Below are 19280 nucleotides of genomic sequence, written 5' to 3' on the forward strand. Positions count from 1 at the left end.
GTGGTTTCATGTTTTTATTCGAAAAACAAGTATGCTTACAATTATAAAAAACAACAACAACAAAACAATACAACCTCGGTTGTACACACTTTTATGGGTCACAATGGCACAAGAGATGCCGTACAAAAACATGGCAGTGTCAATTCACACACACACACACACACAGAAAGCTTTGTAAGCACATGTCATAAGCAGCTTTGTTACAGTCAAAATATGCCGGCTGGCTGAAGTTCCGAAAAAGCTATTTATATGTCAGCGTTTTTGTACAGAAAAAGTAGTCAATAATGAAATAAATAAATAATTAAATAAATAACACTGAAGAACTATCAAACTTCACAATATCATGGTCTTACAAAACCACCAGTAGCAGATTTCATATCACTAATTAAATGTTTACTTACGTAACGCATGAATACAGACAGCTACCTCACCTTACTGCCACAATAAAAACAAAAGTACTGTTCAAAAGTACAGCACATCTGTTTTCAGTGGTTGAAAAGAATGGGAGCAAATTAAACTGTTATTTCCTGAACGAAATGCTATCAAATCCACCTAAAACTGTTTTGTTTTTTTTACAACAGCAATAGCACAACGTGACATTAATAACACAGATTTAAGATTTAAAGCAGTAAAAACCTTGCCATTAGGATTAGTTTCTCATGTTTTTGGCACGTTTCACAGTCACAGAACAATGCACTTGGAGTTGGGGCTTTTTCTACACTACGTTTACTTCACAGTTAACCAGAGCAGAGCAGCTGCATCTCTTCAAACTGCCTCTGCGTTATTAGTCACGGTTACTCCAGAGACAGTAACCTGGGCTACTTTGACTTGGGTGTTAACGCAGCCGGCTCCGTCTTTCCCCGCCCCGCCCACCGTGCCTCTGGCACTCCTGCTGTTCCAGTCGCTCTCGGCGCTGTTGTCCAGAGGCTGCGTCACTCCCCGGCACACGTGGCAGATGTTGAGGAAGGCCCTGCGCAGGTCCTTGCTCCTCATGGCGTAGATCACGGGGTTCACAGTGGAGTTGAGCAGACACAGCATGCTGCAGAAGGCAAACACGGTCTTGATGATGTTGTTCACCTTCCCGAAAAGGTCGTAGACCATGATGGCCAAGAGTGGGCCCCAGCAGATGATGAGGGCCACCAGGATCAGAACTAGGGTTTTGGCCAGGCGGAGGTCCATCCGCGCCTGCTCGCCCCTTATCGTCTGAACCCTGGTCCCCTCTGCGGTGTAGACAATCACGCTTCTCTGGGAGCTGCGGCTCATCATGCGGACAGCGTGGTGGTGGGACTTCCAGAGGATGAACATGTACGCGTAGATGATGAACAGGACCAAGATGGTCGTCATTCCAATCCAGAACATCAGATAATTCTCGTCAATCAGGGGGAAGATGTCTGAGCAGATGGAGTTGAGGCGCTTGCAGTTCCAGCCGAGCAGCGGCAGCAGGGAAATCACGATGGAGATCGTCCACATCACGGTGAAGGCTATGATGGCCTTAGTCTTCGTCACGATGCGCTTGTACGCCATGGGCCTGTGGATGGAGATGTACCGGTCGATCGCCGTGAGGAACAGACTCCCCACGGACGCGGTGAAGGAGGCGATGACGCCGGCCAACTTGAAGAGGAAAACATTTTGACTGTCCTTCCGGTGGAGGACGTGGAAGTCCAGGAAGCTGTAGACAAAAATGATGCTCCCTATGAGATCGGCGACAGCCAGGCTGGCTATGAAGTGGTAGGAGGGCCGGGACCGAAGCGTATGAGAGTGCAGGATCACGCACAGCACCATGAGGTTCTCCAGCACTGTAAACGTGCCCAGGGTGAGGGCTAAGATGGCCACCGCGAGCTGCTGACCAGGAGTCAGAATCATAAAGCACTCCATGTTATCTCCAAGGTTCTCCCCGCACTGTGCCGCTCCTCCTCCGCTCTCCACAGACGTGCCATTACCCAGCAGAACGTCTGATATGTTGGTGGGGAAGATAGAGAGGCCCCGGTAAATGACCTCCTTATTTCCAGGGACAAGTGCCGGGAGGGGGTAACCGACCGAGGACAGGCGAGGTTTCTCAAACTGGAGTTTGCCCTTGATCAGGCTGGAGTCCACGGAGGCGTCGTCGTAGCCGGCGTCGTTGGAGCCGAGATACTGGACACCTGTTGTCAGCGTGCTCATGGTGGTGCCGGCTATCCTGCGCAGCGCCAACTTCATAGCTGGTGTTGATGAGGAGATGAGGAGACGCTCGGCTCAGAGGAGGAGAGGTGTGTGGGCCACGAAGAAGGACATCTATAAAGAAAGAAGAGAGGGGGAAAAAAAGAGACATCCTCTCCTTAAAGACTTGAATAAATGCTCTTCAATGTGGGAAAAATGGAAAAATATCCCAGTGCACTTTGTGTTGTTGATGTGTATTCATGTGTGCACTGAGCCAGCTGACTCCACAACAGATGCATCGCAGACAATAGTGGGAAAGTGAACAGTTGATGACAAACCTGTGCAGCCTCGGGGGAAATCACTGCATTAAGTATGTAGGACAACCAGGGGCTTCCTTATTAATTAAAGTAGGTCATTAAGCTTTTAAATCAGGGATTAATTACACATCAGAAAAGCAGAGTCAAGACAAATAAATCTGTCCAATGAGCCATTTAAATCTTCTTCATCCCAGCAATGATGAATTATTATTAATAATTCCTGTTGTGTTGTGAGTTTTTGGAACACGATGTTTTATGTCGGATCATTTAAACATGACACGAGATATACATGTCAATAATTCAATATAGATATAATAATTATTGTTTTTTTTAATTTCCAAATGCTTGTGTCTGGATAATCTTCACGCACCACCATGAATAACATTATTAAACGAGTAAAGACTAGTGAAAAACAGGAGGAGATTAAAAGTAATAAGGATTTTTTTTTTAAACCTACCTTGAATTTCTCGCCACCGACACTGATCCACGAGGCAAAAACACGCACTTTCACGTGAACTGGACGGGAAAAAAAACCGCTGCGTAAATGTCCTCGGTCTGCGCCGACACACGCACACTGTAATAATCACACTTGTTGTTTTTTGTTGTTGTTGTTTTGATGATTTCCGGGTGAAACATCCACACACACACACACACACAGGCGCGCGCACACACACACACACTGTCACTGTGAACTACAGTAAAGAGCCAAGCAGACAGCCGGTGTGTGTGTGAGTGTGTGAGTGTTTTGTGCGCCTCCTGGTCACGTGGTCTGAGGTGTTAGTGGACCCACACCACGCCCATTATTCACAACATAACAATAGTTTGGATTATTATACACATTATGATATGTATACAATCCATATATATATATCTATGTCTATAGAGCTATAGTAGGATATTATTAAAACAATGTTTATGTTTCTATTGAAGCTCTTTGACCGAAATTATGTTTTTAATTCTACAATATAATTATTATTGCGATGAACATTATAATTTACAAATTTTCCATAGAAAAACTGAAAAAAAATAGTAAAGCATGTTATTATTACAGATTATAGTGATTTACTTGCATTCCTTAGGCAATTTCTGACTTATCAGAGAAAAGGTGAATTCAGTTTTTTGCCAAATAAATATAACAATAACATTTTTATGACTCGATTTCAAAAATATATTTTTGTGGTGGTCCAAACCTAGGATTTCAAACACCAAAGTCATGTGTGGAGGCTGCAGTGGATCAACAACAACTCAATTCCTCTAAGAACGTTGGTGCGGGGGAGTCTACACAGGTCTATTCTTGTTTGGAGGTAAATAAAGTCAATAAAAGACTAGAGGTTTGATTCACTTAGATGAACCAACTCAACCCCAATTAACTACACTTTATAATCCCTTCCGATCACTTTCTGCAGACTGTTTGAGTATTTTCCGAGATTGAAAGCGGTAGAAGTCTAGACGTTGTATGGATAGATAGATTGTGTTTGGTCATGGTCATGTGACGGCCGCTTGACCACAAAATTTCGAGCGAGCTACGGCCATATTAAAACACTGAGCATAAAAACTGTGGGGTTACAGGAAGGGAAAATGTTCTCCTTTCGTTCAACATGACCATGATCTTTTAATAATGTAAAAATGTATCGTAATGACTGGTCGTAGAGCTGCACGACAGCGCCCCCCACAGGCCCGGAGCACAGGTCCTTCTGCGTGTGTCTTCGGGTCGCTGTGGTGTGTTGTTGTCAGTGACAGCGAGTGTCAAAGTCCCTGGCCGCGTCAGTGAAAACAGCAGCGTGCTGCATGTTCGGCAAACTCCGAGTTGACAATGTGTCAATACCTCGTCGTGCGACCACACTTTCCCTTTAAGAGTCCTTTATCCCGGTCCTGTGCAGCTGCACAATTATTTCCACTATGCACTCCCAGAGGATCTACCTCCCAAATTACATGTATCTTGTTGTGGAAAATACATGACATTTGGCAGTGAAACACCATGGGACAACAATGAAATGCACGGCGCACAATGCCAGTGCCTCCAGTTCTGGCTGAACAGAGGCGGCCGCAGAGTCAGCCAACTAATTATGCCACACTTGAAGCCGATTCAAAAAGCCATTGATAGAATATATAATTTCCACGAGCAAGTTCACGCAGAGACGGAACAGCGCGAGCGGCACGTCTTCCAAACAAGACGAGTTAATGTGCATGTAATTCAATATTAAGTGTCTGTTTCGTGGCAGCGTCTTTAATCGGGACGTGTTTTTGACTCATGTGTTACAGCAGTGCGATCCACATCCCTCACGGTAATTATTTAATTGTCAGCCACAAAGCGGGAGATTTTAACATGCGCGATTGTCTGTGATGACAAAAGGCGAGGCAAGTTTATTTGTGTCGCACTATTTATACACAAGGCAACTCAAAGTACACGAGGGAAAACCGCAGAATAAAAGCAAGGCAGTGAAAATGCGCACTTTGCATCACCGTTATTACGCAAATTCGGACGGTTTCTGAAAGCCAACATGTGGTTATTACGGTAATTTCACTTGCACTTTTGCAGGAAAGCGGCGAATCAGCGCCCTTGTCGCCAGAAAGGGAAAAAAGTTGGATAAATGCCTATTAGTTTCAATTTCTTTGGCCTGTTTTTGCACATTGAGACAAAAACTCAAAATCTTTGTTGATTGTGTTGTTTTTCTTCATTTTAAATTGTTAATACACTATTTTAACATGCAGCAAATTGTGAACAACTGCCAGACATTGAAAGTTATTCTGGAAAAATGTGATTTTTATGGCCCTTTTATGGTTAAAATAAGCAAAAGAAGTCCAGGCAGACATTTTGAGGCTTAGACATTAAAATGAAAATAGTCATGATAGAGAAAAGTGGGATTTGCCAGTACAAGGTGCATTTAAAAAAGACAATAATTAATTGATAACTTAGATGATTATTTAAGGATTTAAGAAAAAGCTGCAGTAAATAATAATGTTTTCAGGCCAGATTTAAATGAACTGACCTCAGGTGTTCAGGAAGTTTGTTCCACAGGTGATGAGCAGAATAACTGAACGCTTAGAACACTCTTAGAGGTCTCTCCATTGTCCATTCTAAGGGTACCCAAAGGGAAACATTGTACTTTTTACACCATATATTATTGATGGTTAAATCTTTATACCTTTGTATCTTGGCAGGGTGTAACCTTCACAAAGGACGTGCCAGAACTGCGCGGGTGAATTTGACATCTTTCCAAGAGCGTTGTGCGGTAAGTGTCTCGGTAAATTAGCTCTTAAGTTCGTTTCTTCCTTCTCTGCAATTCAGAGTGTTCTGCTCAAAGTTCCTGATTTTCCAGCCCACACGTGCCAAAACAAAGTTTTTCACATTTTATCTGGCCTGATTGATTGATTTTTTATTAAGACCTGTAAAGACGCCATGACAATCATCAAGTCTGCTCAAAATGAAACAAACAAACAAGGACAAAAAGACCTTCATATGACTGAAACAACCATGTGCAGACGTCCACTCTTCAGTAATGATCCATCTGTCTTCACTGGCGATTTAGAGTGATTGATCTTAGTGGGATTTAGGAAAAACACCACAATGCATCTCATATCTCATATTGATCTGCATCCATGTGCAGTCAACTGCTACGTAAGTGGCTGCTGCCTACATTATGAAATCATTACTCTGCACACAACACAGACACAGAGTCCTTCCAAACTTGACACCCTCAATGAAAAGCCTGTGACTTAATTGTACTATTTCAAACAGATTTCTGCACAATCGACAAATTATTTTTCAGCGAAAAAGTGTTTTTTCGGGGGCTTGAAATATAGAGGTTACGCACACTCACACACCATGTTGCCATGTGTCAAGATGTTGGAAGAATGTGTGAAGGAGGGAGTACGAGGAGGAAAAGATGCATAAATAGAGAGCGGGGCGGTCTGAGCAGTGGCAGCTCTGACACTTTCTTAATTTGCCACTTCTGTATTCTGTTCTCCTCGTTGTTGCCAAGGAGGCAACAACGTCAAATTGTTTTTCAGCACAGACAAAGACCAACTATAACTGTTTAGTCAAAATGGATTCAGTGTTTCACGTTTGTTCATCTCATGCACACGCGCTCAGAAAAAAGAGGTTTGTGCATTATCACCTATCATCAGCCATCTGTGTCCTCGTCATCACTTCATCAGAGCTCCACCATGGCTTCATTCAACAAATTAAAGGTGTCTGCTGGTCTGCTTTCCAACGATGTAACGGCTCCATCAGAGGAACAAGGAGTCATAACGTGTGAATGCTCCCTGTGTCAGAACTTGGGCACGCAGGATCAGCAGCACAGCACAGAGATGAAAAAGGTGTGACTTGGTGCCTTCTGTGACTCAATTCATTCTTAGAAAAAACAACCTAATCTATCTTTCCATCTAACCTACCTACCTACCTATCATCCATCATCCATCTAACCTACCTACCTACCTGCCTATCCATCCATCATCCATCCAAAGTACCTACCTACCTACCTACCTACCTACCTACCTATCATCCATCTAACCTACCTACGTACCTACCTACCTACCTATCCATTTATCATCCATCTAATCTACCTACCTATCATCCATCATCCATCTAACCTACCTACCTGCCTATCCATCCATCATCCATCTAACCTACCTACCTGCCTATCCATCCATCATCCATCTAACCTACCTACGTACCTACCTATCCATCCATCATCCATCTAATCTACCTACCTGCCTATCCATCCATCATCCATCTAACCTACCTACGTACCTACCTATCCATCCATCATCCATCTAATCTACCTACCTATCCATCCATCATCCATCTAATCTACTTACATACCTATCCACCATCATCATCTAATCTACCTACCTAACTACCTACCTATCCATCCATCTAATCTACCTACCTATCCATCATCATTCATCTAATCTACCTACCTACCTACCTACCTATCCATCCATCATCCACCTAATATACCTACATACCTATCCATCATCATCCATCTAATCTACCTACCTACCTACCTACCTACCTATCCATCCATCATCCATCTAATCTACCTACCTATCCATCATCATTCATCTAATCTACCTACCTACCTACCCACCTACCTATCCATCCATCATCCATCTAATCTACCTACATACCTATCCATCATCATCAATCTAATCTACCTACCTACCTATCCATCCATCATCCATCTAATCTACCTACCTATCCATCATCATTCATCTAATCTACCTACCTACCTACCTACCTACCTACCTACCTACCTATCATCCATCATCCACCGTATATACCTACCTACCTATCCATCATCATCCATCTAACCTACCTATCTACCTACCTACCTACCTACCTATCCATCCATCCATCCATCCATCCATCCATCATCCATCTAATCTACCTACCTACCTACCTACCTACCTACCTACCTACTACCTACCTACCTATCATCATCATCATCTATCTAATCTACCTACCTACCTATCCATCCATCCATCATCCTACCAATCCATCCATCCATCATCCTACCTACCTACCTACCTATCCATCATCAACCATCTAACCTACCTACCTACTTATTCATCCAACATCCATCCTACTGACCTACCTACCTACCTACCTATCCATCCATCCATCCATCATCCATCTAATCTACCTACCTACCTACCTACCTACCTACCTATCCATCCATCCATCCATCATCCATCTAATCTACCTACCTACCTATCCATCCATCCATCATCCTACCAATCCATCAATCCATCATCCTACCTACCTACCTACCTATCCATCATCAACCATCTAACCTACCTACCTACTTATTCATCCATCATCCATCCTACTGACCTACCTACCTTACAGTTGTCAGTGTTATTATTATTTACTTGATAATATGAGGGTTGTTTTGCATAATAAATTATACATCATTCCGTGTCGAAAACAAGCCCTTTTACTTTGAAACTCTTACTTTGAACTTTACTTTGAATATCTTTATTACGACATCATGATGGAATATTGTGTTATTTAGTTTAGTTTAGTTTATTTTTTTTCTGTTTCTTTAAAAACATTTTTTTACATGAGATATGAGCTTAAAATGACTCTTCTGTACATATCCCGACGGCTACTGAACAGCTGTTTTTGGCCCCCTCTCGACCAGCCTAGATGCGCACCGGCCCCCAGGTCATTTGAGTTTGACACCCCTGATCTAATGCATGTCTTTGACTGATGATAAATAAAGTACGTGGATTGGCATTAATTACCGGTGAAGAAACGGTTGATTTTCTCGGTGTGGAACAGACAGAGGAACAGCGTAATAGTCAGTGGGCAGAATCCCCTTCACGCACCATTTGGATTTATAAAGACCTGTTTTTGGATTCTGTAGAACACAGTGATCACACAGACTTAGCCCCTGGTTCAGTGAACTTTCCCTCGTGGAAACACGGTGCACAGTAAATGCCACAGGCACAGATGGATTTCTCAGGCAGCTGTGCAGCTTAGAAGAATAATGTGCGTGTGACCTCTGGAGAGGTCGCCTTCATGACTAAAGATTACACTCATGAAAGTCCAGCTCTACACAGGTACAACGTGTACCAAGTGGAATCACTTTTCACCGTCGGAGGATAATTCAGAGGATGTGCTTGCAGCTGCAGAGCTCCACACACACTGACAGGAGACTTAAACTGACCTGACTGCCTGAACACCGGCTGTAATCACATGACCCACTTCTGTCAGCTCGTGTCTTTGTTTCTAACACACATTTTATAATTACAGTACGCTTTCCTTTTTTTTTAGAAACATCTGTGCTTACACTTCTCCACAGTCCACAGGCCCGTCTGTCCATCTAAACTACCTGTCTGTCCATCCAACTAACCTGTCTGTCTGTCCGTCCGTCTGTCCATCTAACCTGTCTGTCTGCCTGCCCGCCCATCTAACCTGTCTGTCAGTCCATCTGCCTGACTGTCCATCTAACCTACTTGTCTGTCCATCCAACTAGCCTGTCTGTCTGTCTGTCCGTCCGTCTAACCTGTCTGTCTGTCCGCCCGACCGTCCAACTAACCTACCTGTCTGTCCATCCGTCTGTCCAACTAACCTGTCTGTCTGTCCGCCGTCCATCTAACCTGTGTCTGCCTGCCCGTCCATCTAACCTGTCTGTCTGTCCGTCTGCCTGACCGTCCATCTAACCTACCTGTCTGTCCTACTAACCTGTCTGTCTGTCCGCCATCCATCTAACCTGTCTGTCTGTCTGCCTGCCTGCCCATCTAACCTGTTTGTCTGTCCATCTGCCTGACCGTCCAACTAACCTACCCGTCTGTCCATCCGTCTTTCCAACTAACCTGTCTGTCTGTCTGCCGTCCATCTAAGCTGTCCGTCCAACTAACCTGTCTGTCTGTCTGTCTGTCTGTCCGCCGTCCATCTAACCTGTCTTTCTGCCTGCCCGTCCGTCCATCTAACCTGTCTGTCTGTCTGTCTGTCTGTCTGTCTGTCCGACCAACTAACCTGTCTGTTTGTCTGTCTGCCCATCTAACCTGCCTGTCCGTCTGCCCGCCCATATAACCTACTTGTCTGTCCAACTAACCTGTCTGTCTGTCTGTCTGCCGTCCATCTGTCTGCCCGCCTGTCTGTCCACCCGTCCATCTAACCTACCTGTCTGTCTGTCGGCCCCTGTCCAACTAACCTGTCTGTGTGTCTGTCTGTCTGTCTATGAACAAAAGGAAAGTAAACTCAGTAAGACTATATATAGATAACACTATATACATATAGCGTGTGTCTCCGTCACAGCTGCGTGTGAAAGTATCTCAGTTAAATCATGATTCCTACATTTTTGCCTCCATGAAAACATTTCATTGCCACCAAACCACTTATCCATTCTCATTCTGCTCACTCCATCATGTTTGTTCCCCCATTACTGGCAGATGCATCCAGAGTGCTCTCACATCCCCAGAGTTGTTTTTTTTCATTACAGAAACACAGTTTGTGCGTCAGCTTTTAGTGCTGTATGTCACAGGATGAAGAGATGTCGCCACAAATTAGTTGTCATTTTTGTTTCTGTCTGAAACAGGAATGGGATTTGTTTTTCTGTGGTTTTCCTGCTCAGAGATGTGTTTTGAGAGATATGCAAACGCTGCAAAGACGGAAAAATCGGCTTTTGCTGTGTTTGCAGCGATGCCTTCTTGCTGAAACACGCCATTAATCTGAATGCACTTGTGGTGAGCAGCGAAGAGCAGTTTGACTCCGTTTGTCTGACATTGTGAATAATGGCAAAGCATTTGCAGCAGATGAAGCATTAAGCGCTGACAGTTGTTGGACAGTGTTAAGAGAATGAAACCAAAATTGCCTCATTAAATTACAAACGTTCTCTCTGGATGTTTCTATTAGTCTCCCATCTTTGTACCAGACATTATAATGTGTCTGGTTATAACACAGTCATTTAAGTGAGAATCCTTTAATCTATTCATGTAATGATGTTTGATTTAAGCACAAACAGAGGCTGAATGAAGTCTGATGAAGATGGATATGATGTTATATTAGCACCAGTTCTGCAAATAATCTGCTCAACCAGAACAAAGTACCAATGCATGAAATTGTCAGCGCTGTTTTAAAGCAGTGCACACGTTTTTATATTGAAATTTGATTTGTTTTTTTCCAAGATTGTTATGCAGAGCAGGAAAAAAATTAATTATCAACTAATAAATGGATAGTGAAATATTACAGATAAAAAACACAAATCCAAAGTGCATGAGGAAACTGGCATGTGGAAGAGAAAGTGCTATATTAAAAACACAATGCGACATGCAATGAGCTGAACTGGGCTTAAAAGATAGTGATGAATACCTTAAAGTACATGCATAAATACATAAATGAGCCCATAGGTGTATTGCACATAACCCTTAACCACAACCCTTAAAGTTAAGTTGGCAATCGGGAGGTTAAAAATCCTGAAAACTTGCGTTATTCTCCAACATTTAGAAAAAGAAATATCTAAAATCTCAATCATTTAACAGAGGAGTCTGGTGTATTTAGTGACAGCACTGCAAAAAAAAGGGAAACATTTGGGAATGAATGCTGGTAGTCATTCAGTAGTGTTTATATGTTTCCAGACACTTCCCCGGGACCTCCTGGGTGGCTCCATCCAGCTCTCTCTCTGGATCTTTTGGTCAGACACTCTCTGACCGATCGGTGGCCGGCACGCATAGTGTCGGCTCAGTGGAAAAGCACCAAACTAGTTTCCACATAGACTATTTCAAATGTTGGCAAGTTTTTCCACACTTCTACTTGACCTTAATTGACCATAGGTGTGAGAGTAGATATTTGCTTGTCTCTGTGTGGCCCCTGTGATGGGACTGGCGACCTGTCGTGACCCTCATGGGGAGGATAAAGCGGCAGAAGATGAATGCCTGTTTGTGCTTTTTATTTCACTGGCTCCTTAGGTAAATCTGCCACTGCAACATTTCATTTCCACACGTCCCGGTCCGCTGCAGGGTCAAAGAGTGGACCACGATCCGACTCTGACCAAAAGCACGGCGGCGGCTGCGTGAATTGAAGAAGTCGATTTTTAATAGCACGTGAGGACAGATTTGATTGTAATCCTTGTCAGATTGAGCTCACATCTCCCCTCCTAAAGTAATCACAGCCATCTGGCCTGGAAAATAGATCGATGGCTGCAGAGGATAAACAACCCTGCTGGCAGCCGGCCGCCAGCCATCCTGCTGAACTTAGCGCACACGGCGTCATTCCTTCACTCGACACCTCAAAACATCCCCCAGTGCACAATTTTTTATCAACTCACAGCTTGTGCTTTTACTGACTTTTGGCTTACTCATAAGTGGATTTAATACTGAGGATCAGTCTGTGATTAGTAAAGAAATTGCTCCTTCATTTGTTCTTCAACCTGTAGTCACTCTACTATGCACACATCGCCTACAACTACTGTATATAGCCACGTTATTAAACAAAGAACATTGAAGCCATTTCCCTTTTCAAAGCTGCCTTGGACGTGAAGGTCTCAGTACGTGTGGTGAATCACCATGGAGACTCTGAGGTGCCGAAACTAGTCAAGGTCATGATTACGACATTAATGATGTGCAGAAACTCTCAAGTGGAACTAAATATGCACACTTTGACGACAGCGGTGTTATTGTTTGGACCAATCAATGTGTCGGGATTGTCATCCTTTGAGCCTTGATAGTTTCTTGCTTTCTCTCCTCCTACCTTTATTCTGCATTCAGCAGAGCCTGGTGTGCAGCATTAAAGCCCCTTTGGTGTAATTTGTTGTTCTAGCTAAAGCTTTTCTATGCAATGTCACCTCTGTTTTCTTCTAATGCTTTGTAAAAAACAAACCCCAGAGCTTTCATTTACTCCACGTTGTTTTGCTCGGGACATGGGCATCCAATACTTGAATACTTGTGGTTTAATTAAAGGGTTAGTACCCAACGTCACAAAGACTCACTGCTTAAACCTTTGCAGGGCGCTCATTGAAATTCTTGGAAATGAAAAAATATACAAGAAAAACACAAATTAAGTGAAAGGAATATTATTATAGAACATTTTAGAGCCCTTTCCTGCATGTTTTATGCTGTGTTCGTACAGAGAATTCAATTCAATTTTATTTGTATTGCAAATCACGACATCTCAAGGCTCTGTACATAGACAGCATTATAGAGCGCAGAGAAACCCAACAAGTCACACAATGAGCAAACACTAGGCATCACAATCTCTGACTGAACCAGACTCAAAGATGTGCGGCCATGTGCCGAGACAGGTTGTGGTGAAAGGAAAAATGCAGGACAGAGGAGAGGAGCAGAGAAAGGACAAGAGGGAGGTGAGGTAGAGACCAGGAGCAGATATATAACAGTTGTATCAAGTTATACGTTTAGACAGGGCAGTTCTGAGTCAGTGATGACATGTTTATAGAACTACAATGTCGTTTATACAAGCAGCAGCAGAGAATAATAGCCCCTATTCAGTCTATATAAACAATCAAGATGTGTAACATAAGGTTAAGATTTGTCCACAGCTCTGCGGTTCCACTCTCACTCACACAAAACAACAAAAATGTAGTGTGGCGTTTCTGTAGCCGCTCTGGCCTCTCGTTACTTCACCTCAGATGTGCGTTCAGGGGACGAGGTCAAATGTCACGACCGCCAGAGTCAGGAGTTCATTGTTAAGTTTGAATTGATTAATGACGTGTCACGCGGGCAACACCTGTTCCCACAATGCAATCAGCATATTATCCAATCCATCCCAGATTATTGCTGTTTCACAATCACTGAACGTGAAGTATCTGTGTGTGTGTGTGTGTGTGTGTGTGTGTGTGTGTGTGTGTGTGTGAAAGCACAGTGTGAGGTCTGAGGTGTTTCAATTATCTCGGTGATATATGAGCTGTGGGATCTCGGGACAGGCGGACAAATATTATATTATTACAGCTGACAGGTTTTTGACCATAATCATTAGAGAATGAAAGTCATGTGAAATCCTTAATGCGCCGCTATAAACGCATTAGTGGCAATTTATTTCTCCTCCCGTCTCCCTGAGGTGTGTGACTAGCGTCTAAAGATCCATCTGCTTAACGGAGCTAACGTCGATGTCATTATCATTTCGTTTTTTTGCAGCAAAAACAGTGATTTTATTTTTAGCAACTTTGGATCTTATCGACTGCCAGTGGGATTACGATTTAACCCTTTAACACAGAGGACTGACAAAGTGTAGAAGGAGACAAGTGCAGAAGGAGAAGCGGTAGGACAGAAGATGCTCTTGGGTCTTCAAGAGCAGAAGGAGAAGCGGTAGGACAGAAGATGCTCTTGGGTCTTCAAGAGCAGAAGGAGAAGCGGTAGGACAGAAGATGCTCTTGGGTCTTCAAGAGCAGAAGGAGAAGCGGTAGGACAGAAGATGCTCTTGGGTCTTCAAGAGCTTCTTGAAGATAGACAGGGTAGGGCTCGGTAGGTCATTGAGTCTGGATTGTCTTGTGCGGGGTGTTGCGACAATCCTTTGATGAACTGAGTCGTCGAGGGGTAACATAAGCCTTTCAGAGAGCATTTAAGTAGGTTGGGAGCAGGGATCAGTGATTAGAATTTGATGCAGGTGGCTAACGGTAGCCAGTTGAGCGCAATGAAAGGAGGGGTGACATGTGCCCTTTTAGGCTGATTGAAGACCAGACTTGCCGCAGCCGACACGTTCTGGACCCATCTGTAGCGGGAGCCTCACAGCGCAGGTCGGGAGGCCTGTTGGGTTAGGTACGGCCTGATTCTTCTTATACTGAATAGGGCAACGCAACATGAGCGGACGACCAAGGCAACATGATCTGGAAAAGGTCAACTGGTCGTCAATCATGACACCCAAGTTTCTTGCTGTCTTGGAAGGAGCCAGAAATAGGGTGTTGCTATTACAAGGACATTTAACATTTCTATTTCTATTTTGCATTTATGTTTAACATTTAATATTTAGATTTAAAATTTAACAATTAGGTTCACAGCACTTTTTTTAACATTGTTTGGAGCTAAATGTTGACGTTATTTCCAGCTCGTACACTTCATTCACCACTAAGTCTCATTCAACAGCCTTTTGGTTTGTGTTCCCGTCTTCACACACAGGATGTGAGGACAGGCTCTCTCACCACAGGACGCCTCTCACAGCAGCGGCAGTGTCAGACACACACACACACACACACACACACACACACAGCCTTTTGTGAAAAGTGCTTCCTGCTTTTGGTTGATTACAAATTTCATATCTCCAAAGTAATAATTACATGTTCAATCATTAATTCCTGTACCGTGAAGCGACAAGGCTTTGTGTCATTGTGTTCACCATCATATGTAATATCACGCCGATAGCATTGTGTATCCCTAATTATTCCGTTGTGTATTTATTGTGCTCTATTGTTATTAGGGCCCGAGCATGAACGCTAGGGGCCGAAACAGCTATAGGAACCTATTGTTATCCTTCAGATTATTATTATTCCGTGGCCTTGCGGCTATTTTTGAGGGGGTTAGCGCGTAAAAACGCATAAAAACTCTTGAAACTTTGCACGACGTTTGTCGTAACGACATAAAACACACAATAGTTTGTCCTAGACACATCAAAAGCAAAACTTTGTCTAAATTGTTATTATTGTTGTTATTATTTGGCATTGCTTTTTCAGCTTTCTTTTTTTCTTACAAGCAAACATTTTACGGAGACAACTGAAATCGGGAGCGTCAGCAGCCAAACACAGACACAACACAACACTCCATTTGTTGTACAATTAATCCAGTTGCATCAGCTTTTTTATTGTTTAAGTGTTATTTATGCACAACAGGTCACAAGAGTTTGGGGGTGGGGTGGGTATTAAGTATGTTCATTGTTCAGGGTTCAGCAATGGATCTGAGAGAACCATGACAATCCCGTTAGCCGATAAACACAGAGGACGAGGACGACGCCTACGAGTTCCCACGGGAGAACTTCCAATTAACACTTTTAAGCTTTTCTCCCTGACATGCTGGCCGACTCCAGGTTGAGAGACACAGAGTGAAGTCCAAACACTGGGGCGTGCTTTGTTGAATGCGCATAGATGTATGTAGCCTGTAAGATTTAAGGTATTTAGGTACAAAATTATTGCAGTTAATGTAATGGCGATTGTGTCATTAATAACCTGGGTCAATACATTCATGTTACCCTAAAGAAGACTGGGTATTTTTTCTGTTGGACAGGTCAAAATTTTAATTTAAACATCTGCAAATTCCCCTATACTTAACCTTTAGATGTGCCTCCAAAAAGGTTACGTTAACACATCTAGATCATCAAAAAGGTCCTTTCCATACATGTAAAATATTAACCCTTAAATTGCCAATTTGTTGTCTTGATGTACCTTCATTTTATGGTCTAAAAAAACACAATAAATTGATTATTTTCAATATAATTCATGCAAAATGCATGCATATTTCATAAAATACTCACCTTAACACACTTAGAACACCAAAATGCGCTCATAAAAAATGCATGCAATACAAAATACATATACAATATTAATGAAAGTTTTTGTCATGATGCACCTTAATTTTATGCTCTAAAAAACCCACAATATTTTTGGTTTGATTATTGCATTCTGGCAAATTATGTGAAAGATTAACAGAAACATTTGTGTATTTATGTCATATTTCATAAAATACTCACATTGACGTGAACAAAATGTGCTCATAATGAAGAAATTAAGCTATTAGAGTTGTATAAATATTTATTTTTATTTACAACAGTTGTCATCATATATATTAAACATGAAATATTTTTTAAAGTTTTTATCCCTTAAATTGCCTTAAGTTTTTGTCACGATGCATCAAAAAATACTGATTTGAACGCGTTTCAGTGGGGACATTTTTGTGCCTAGGTGTGCTACTGTGAGTATTTTTTAGTTAACACTGTTTACAATAGACTACAAATAAAAATTTGGAACGGTCAAAAATGCACAGGCTGGCATAAATCTTTAACAAGATGCATGAAAAAAGGATAAAGTATTCTAGAAATCAAAATCCAAAACACAAAAAGTCTTCCTCTCTATCCAGATGAGCACATGCAATTACAATATTATTATTATTATTATTATTATGTCACTCACTTCTTCTCTTTGGCTTTTCACTTAATCTATTTGATTCATTGTCGTCTGATCAATACTCTTAAGCACTTTGGTCAACTGTGGTTGTTTTAAACATGCTTTATAAATAAATATGACATTGACATAGTGACACTCGTTTATATAAATAATATATATGCTTATGTATCAGGTATGATGAGGATCAATCAAACCAATACTTCCTGTACTTTTTTATTTGACAGCAGCTCCCCTCATGTTTCATCCCAGACTGTCACACTGTCCCTTTTAAAGGTTGAGTAGACAGGAGAGAGAAACACTGATCCGTGCTTGATCTCTGTCCTCCCTGCAGACATTTGGGCGCCTCAGTCGCACCAGCATCACGGTCCATGTTTTATTTAAACTCTTTCTGCTCGTGGCAATTATCAGAGCTGGGGGTTCCTCTGAAGAGAGGAGAGGAGAGGAGAGGGGAGGTGTTGATTCCCTCCTCTGGAGCGACAAACTGAAACTAATCCTGCCCCCCAGGAAGCCGACGAGGGAATTTTTTGCAGACGACAAATTAAGTGCAGAGTGTGTGAAGTACTAATGCCATACACAACCCAGGATATGTTGCAGTAACATGCTTCCGTGAGGGTTTTTTAATTACACCTTCTTCTCAGTGACTAGTGTAAAAAAGTAGACTGATACTGATACAGTCATTTTAGACCTTTTTAAACTATGAAGCTGTAAAGAACGCAATTGTGCCATTTCAAGCTTTTTCAAAGATATCCAACAAATATTGGTCAATGGTCTGTATTTATATATATATGATGACCACTCAAACTTTTACTTCAAAAACCTAAGTACATTTTGTATCATAAAATGACTTTTGTTACTTAAGTACAGTAAATGTCATGTACCTTTTTAGACGTTTACATACGTAATATTATAAAAAAGTGACTTCAACTTCTACCCAAGTCATTTTCTTTATACAAGACTGATCAAATCCTTTAAAAAAACAGTAATAAACTGCACAGAAACTGCCTGTATTTATGTAAATGATCAATAATAACATAACTAGAGGTAGAGAAATGGATAAATGCCATAATTGAACAATTATTATTTAGCATTTTTTAACAGAAGTCTATTAGGAAATGGTAGCTTTACTTCATACATTCATTTTATTGAACATGTATATAGTATTATTTGTTATCATGATCATAACAGTTACATTTTATCACATTGGCTAAATTTATGGGCTAAAAAACCCCATCAGCGTCAATTATCGGCTGCACTAAAACCAGCATCAGTCAACTTTATTGATACATTCACACAGCAAATTCCTATTGCTCATCTTTCATACCCATTCACACGCTGCAGTCAGGAGCAACGTGGGGTTAAGTGTCTTGTCCAAAGACACATCGGCATGTAGACTAGCGGAGCCGGGAATCAATTTTTATCTGTCTGACATCTGATCCATTGATTTTGACCAGTATCATATCGGCTCCTCCCTCGTTAAAAAAATAAGTATATATTTCAAGAAAAGTCTTGCATTTGTATGTAGCATATACATATTTCTATTCTCTCACGCCATTAAATGACACTAAACTATTAGTTGTTCAGCAGCACAAACGAGGCGAGGCAACATTTTTCAAAGCTGCACTCTCGGCTCCACTTTGCACGCGCCCTGCTGACTGGCTCGTCTGAGGGTCGAGGGATGACTCGTACTCCCACTGTTCACCGCGCTGCCCACAAAGGCTGATGTTATTTGGGGAGACAGCAGCCTTTTCAGCGCTGTCAAACTATGAAAGGGCACTGCTGCGGCGGGGGCTCCCTCCGAAGCGGCGGGGGCAGCTGTCTGCACTTCACTGCTCGAAAAATGGGACTTAAGATAAAAGGGGGAAAGAGAAAAAGAAAGAGTGATGTTGGCTTTTGTGGCGTGCTGAGTCATTGCCTTGTTGTTTGGTGGTCATACACGGCACTGTGTATTGTCACTTTTCCAAAATTGTCCATTAAGTTTAGAGCCTTTTTTGCTCTACAATAACAGTTTTTCTGAGTGAATGAGATTGAAGTGGAGAAGCACCCCGTCTTGATCGCTGAATTGAAAGCAAAGATGCCAGTTGTTCTAGTTTAATCCAGTTTTACTTTGTATTGGAAGATTATCCTCTCTTTAAAAAAATATTGAATTGTTATCAGTTTGTCGACTTTGTGCAGGCACCTCGGGAGGAAAGAACACTCGGATCTGCTGGAGGTTGCAGTGTTTCTTCAAGATCATTTGAGTAAAATAGGGTGTGTT

The 19280-nt window shown here is 42.1% G+C and overlaps 2 protein-coding genes across 3 annotated transcripts in view; one reads left to right on the forward strand and one right to left on the reverse strand.

The window, feature by feature from the left end:
• Positions 1-6983, reverse strand: LOC131445263 (cannabinoid receptor type 1B-like). 2 transcript variants are annotated; one of them, XM_058616215.1, is made up of 2 exons: positions 6572-6983; positions 1-2271 (listed from the first exon to the last, which is right to left on the reverse strand). In XM_058616215.1, the coding sequence occupies exon 2, from the start codon at positions 2194-2196 to the stop codon at positions 766-768; it is 1431 nt and encodes a 476-aa protein (XP_058472198.1). In that variant the 5' UTR covers positions 2197-2271; positions 6572-6983; the 3' UTR covers positions 1-765. The 2 variants fall into 2 exon arrangements, with proteins under 2 accessions (XP_058472198.1, XP_058472197.1); XM_058616214.1 differs by lacking the exon at positions 6572-6983 and adding an exon at positions 2911-3184.
• The window catches only part of LOC131445264 (peptidase M20 domain-containing protein 2-like), a 26447-nt gene continuing 10814 nt past the window's right edge, over positions 3648-19280 (forward strand). Inside the window, exons 1-2 of the mRNA XM_058616216.1 lie at positions 3648-3757; positions 5616-5686. The gene's annotated coding sequence lies outside the window, so the exon portion shown is untranslated. The remainder of the gene's footprint in view (positions 3758-5615; positions 5687-19280) is intronic.

The sequence above is a fragment of the Solea solea genome, chromosome 18, assembly GCF_958295425.1.
Source record: "Solea solea chromosome 18, fSolSol10.1, whole genome shotgun sequence".
Taxonomy (NCBI): domain Eukaryota; kingdom Metazoa; phylum Chordata; class Actinopteri; order Pleuronectiformes; family Soleidae; genus Solea; species Solea solea.

Excerpts from the sequence above, each read along its gene's own strand:
- LOC131445263 (XM_058616215.1), bottom strand. The coding sequence starts at position 2,196 with ATGAAGTTGGCGCTGCGCAGGATAGCCGGCACCACCATGAGCACGCTG.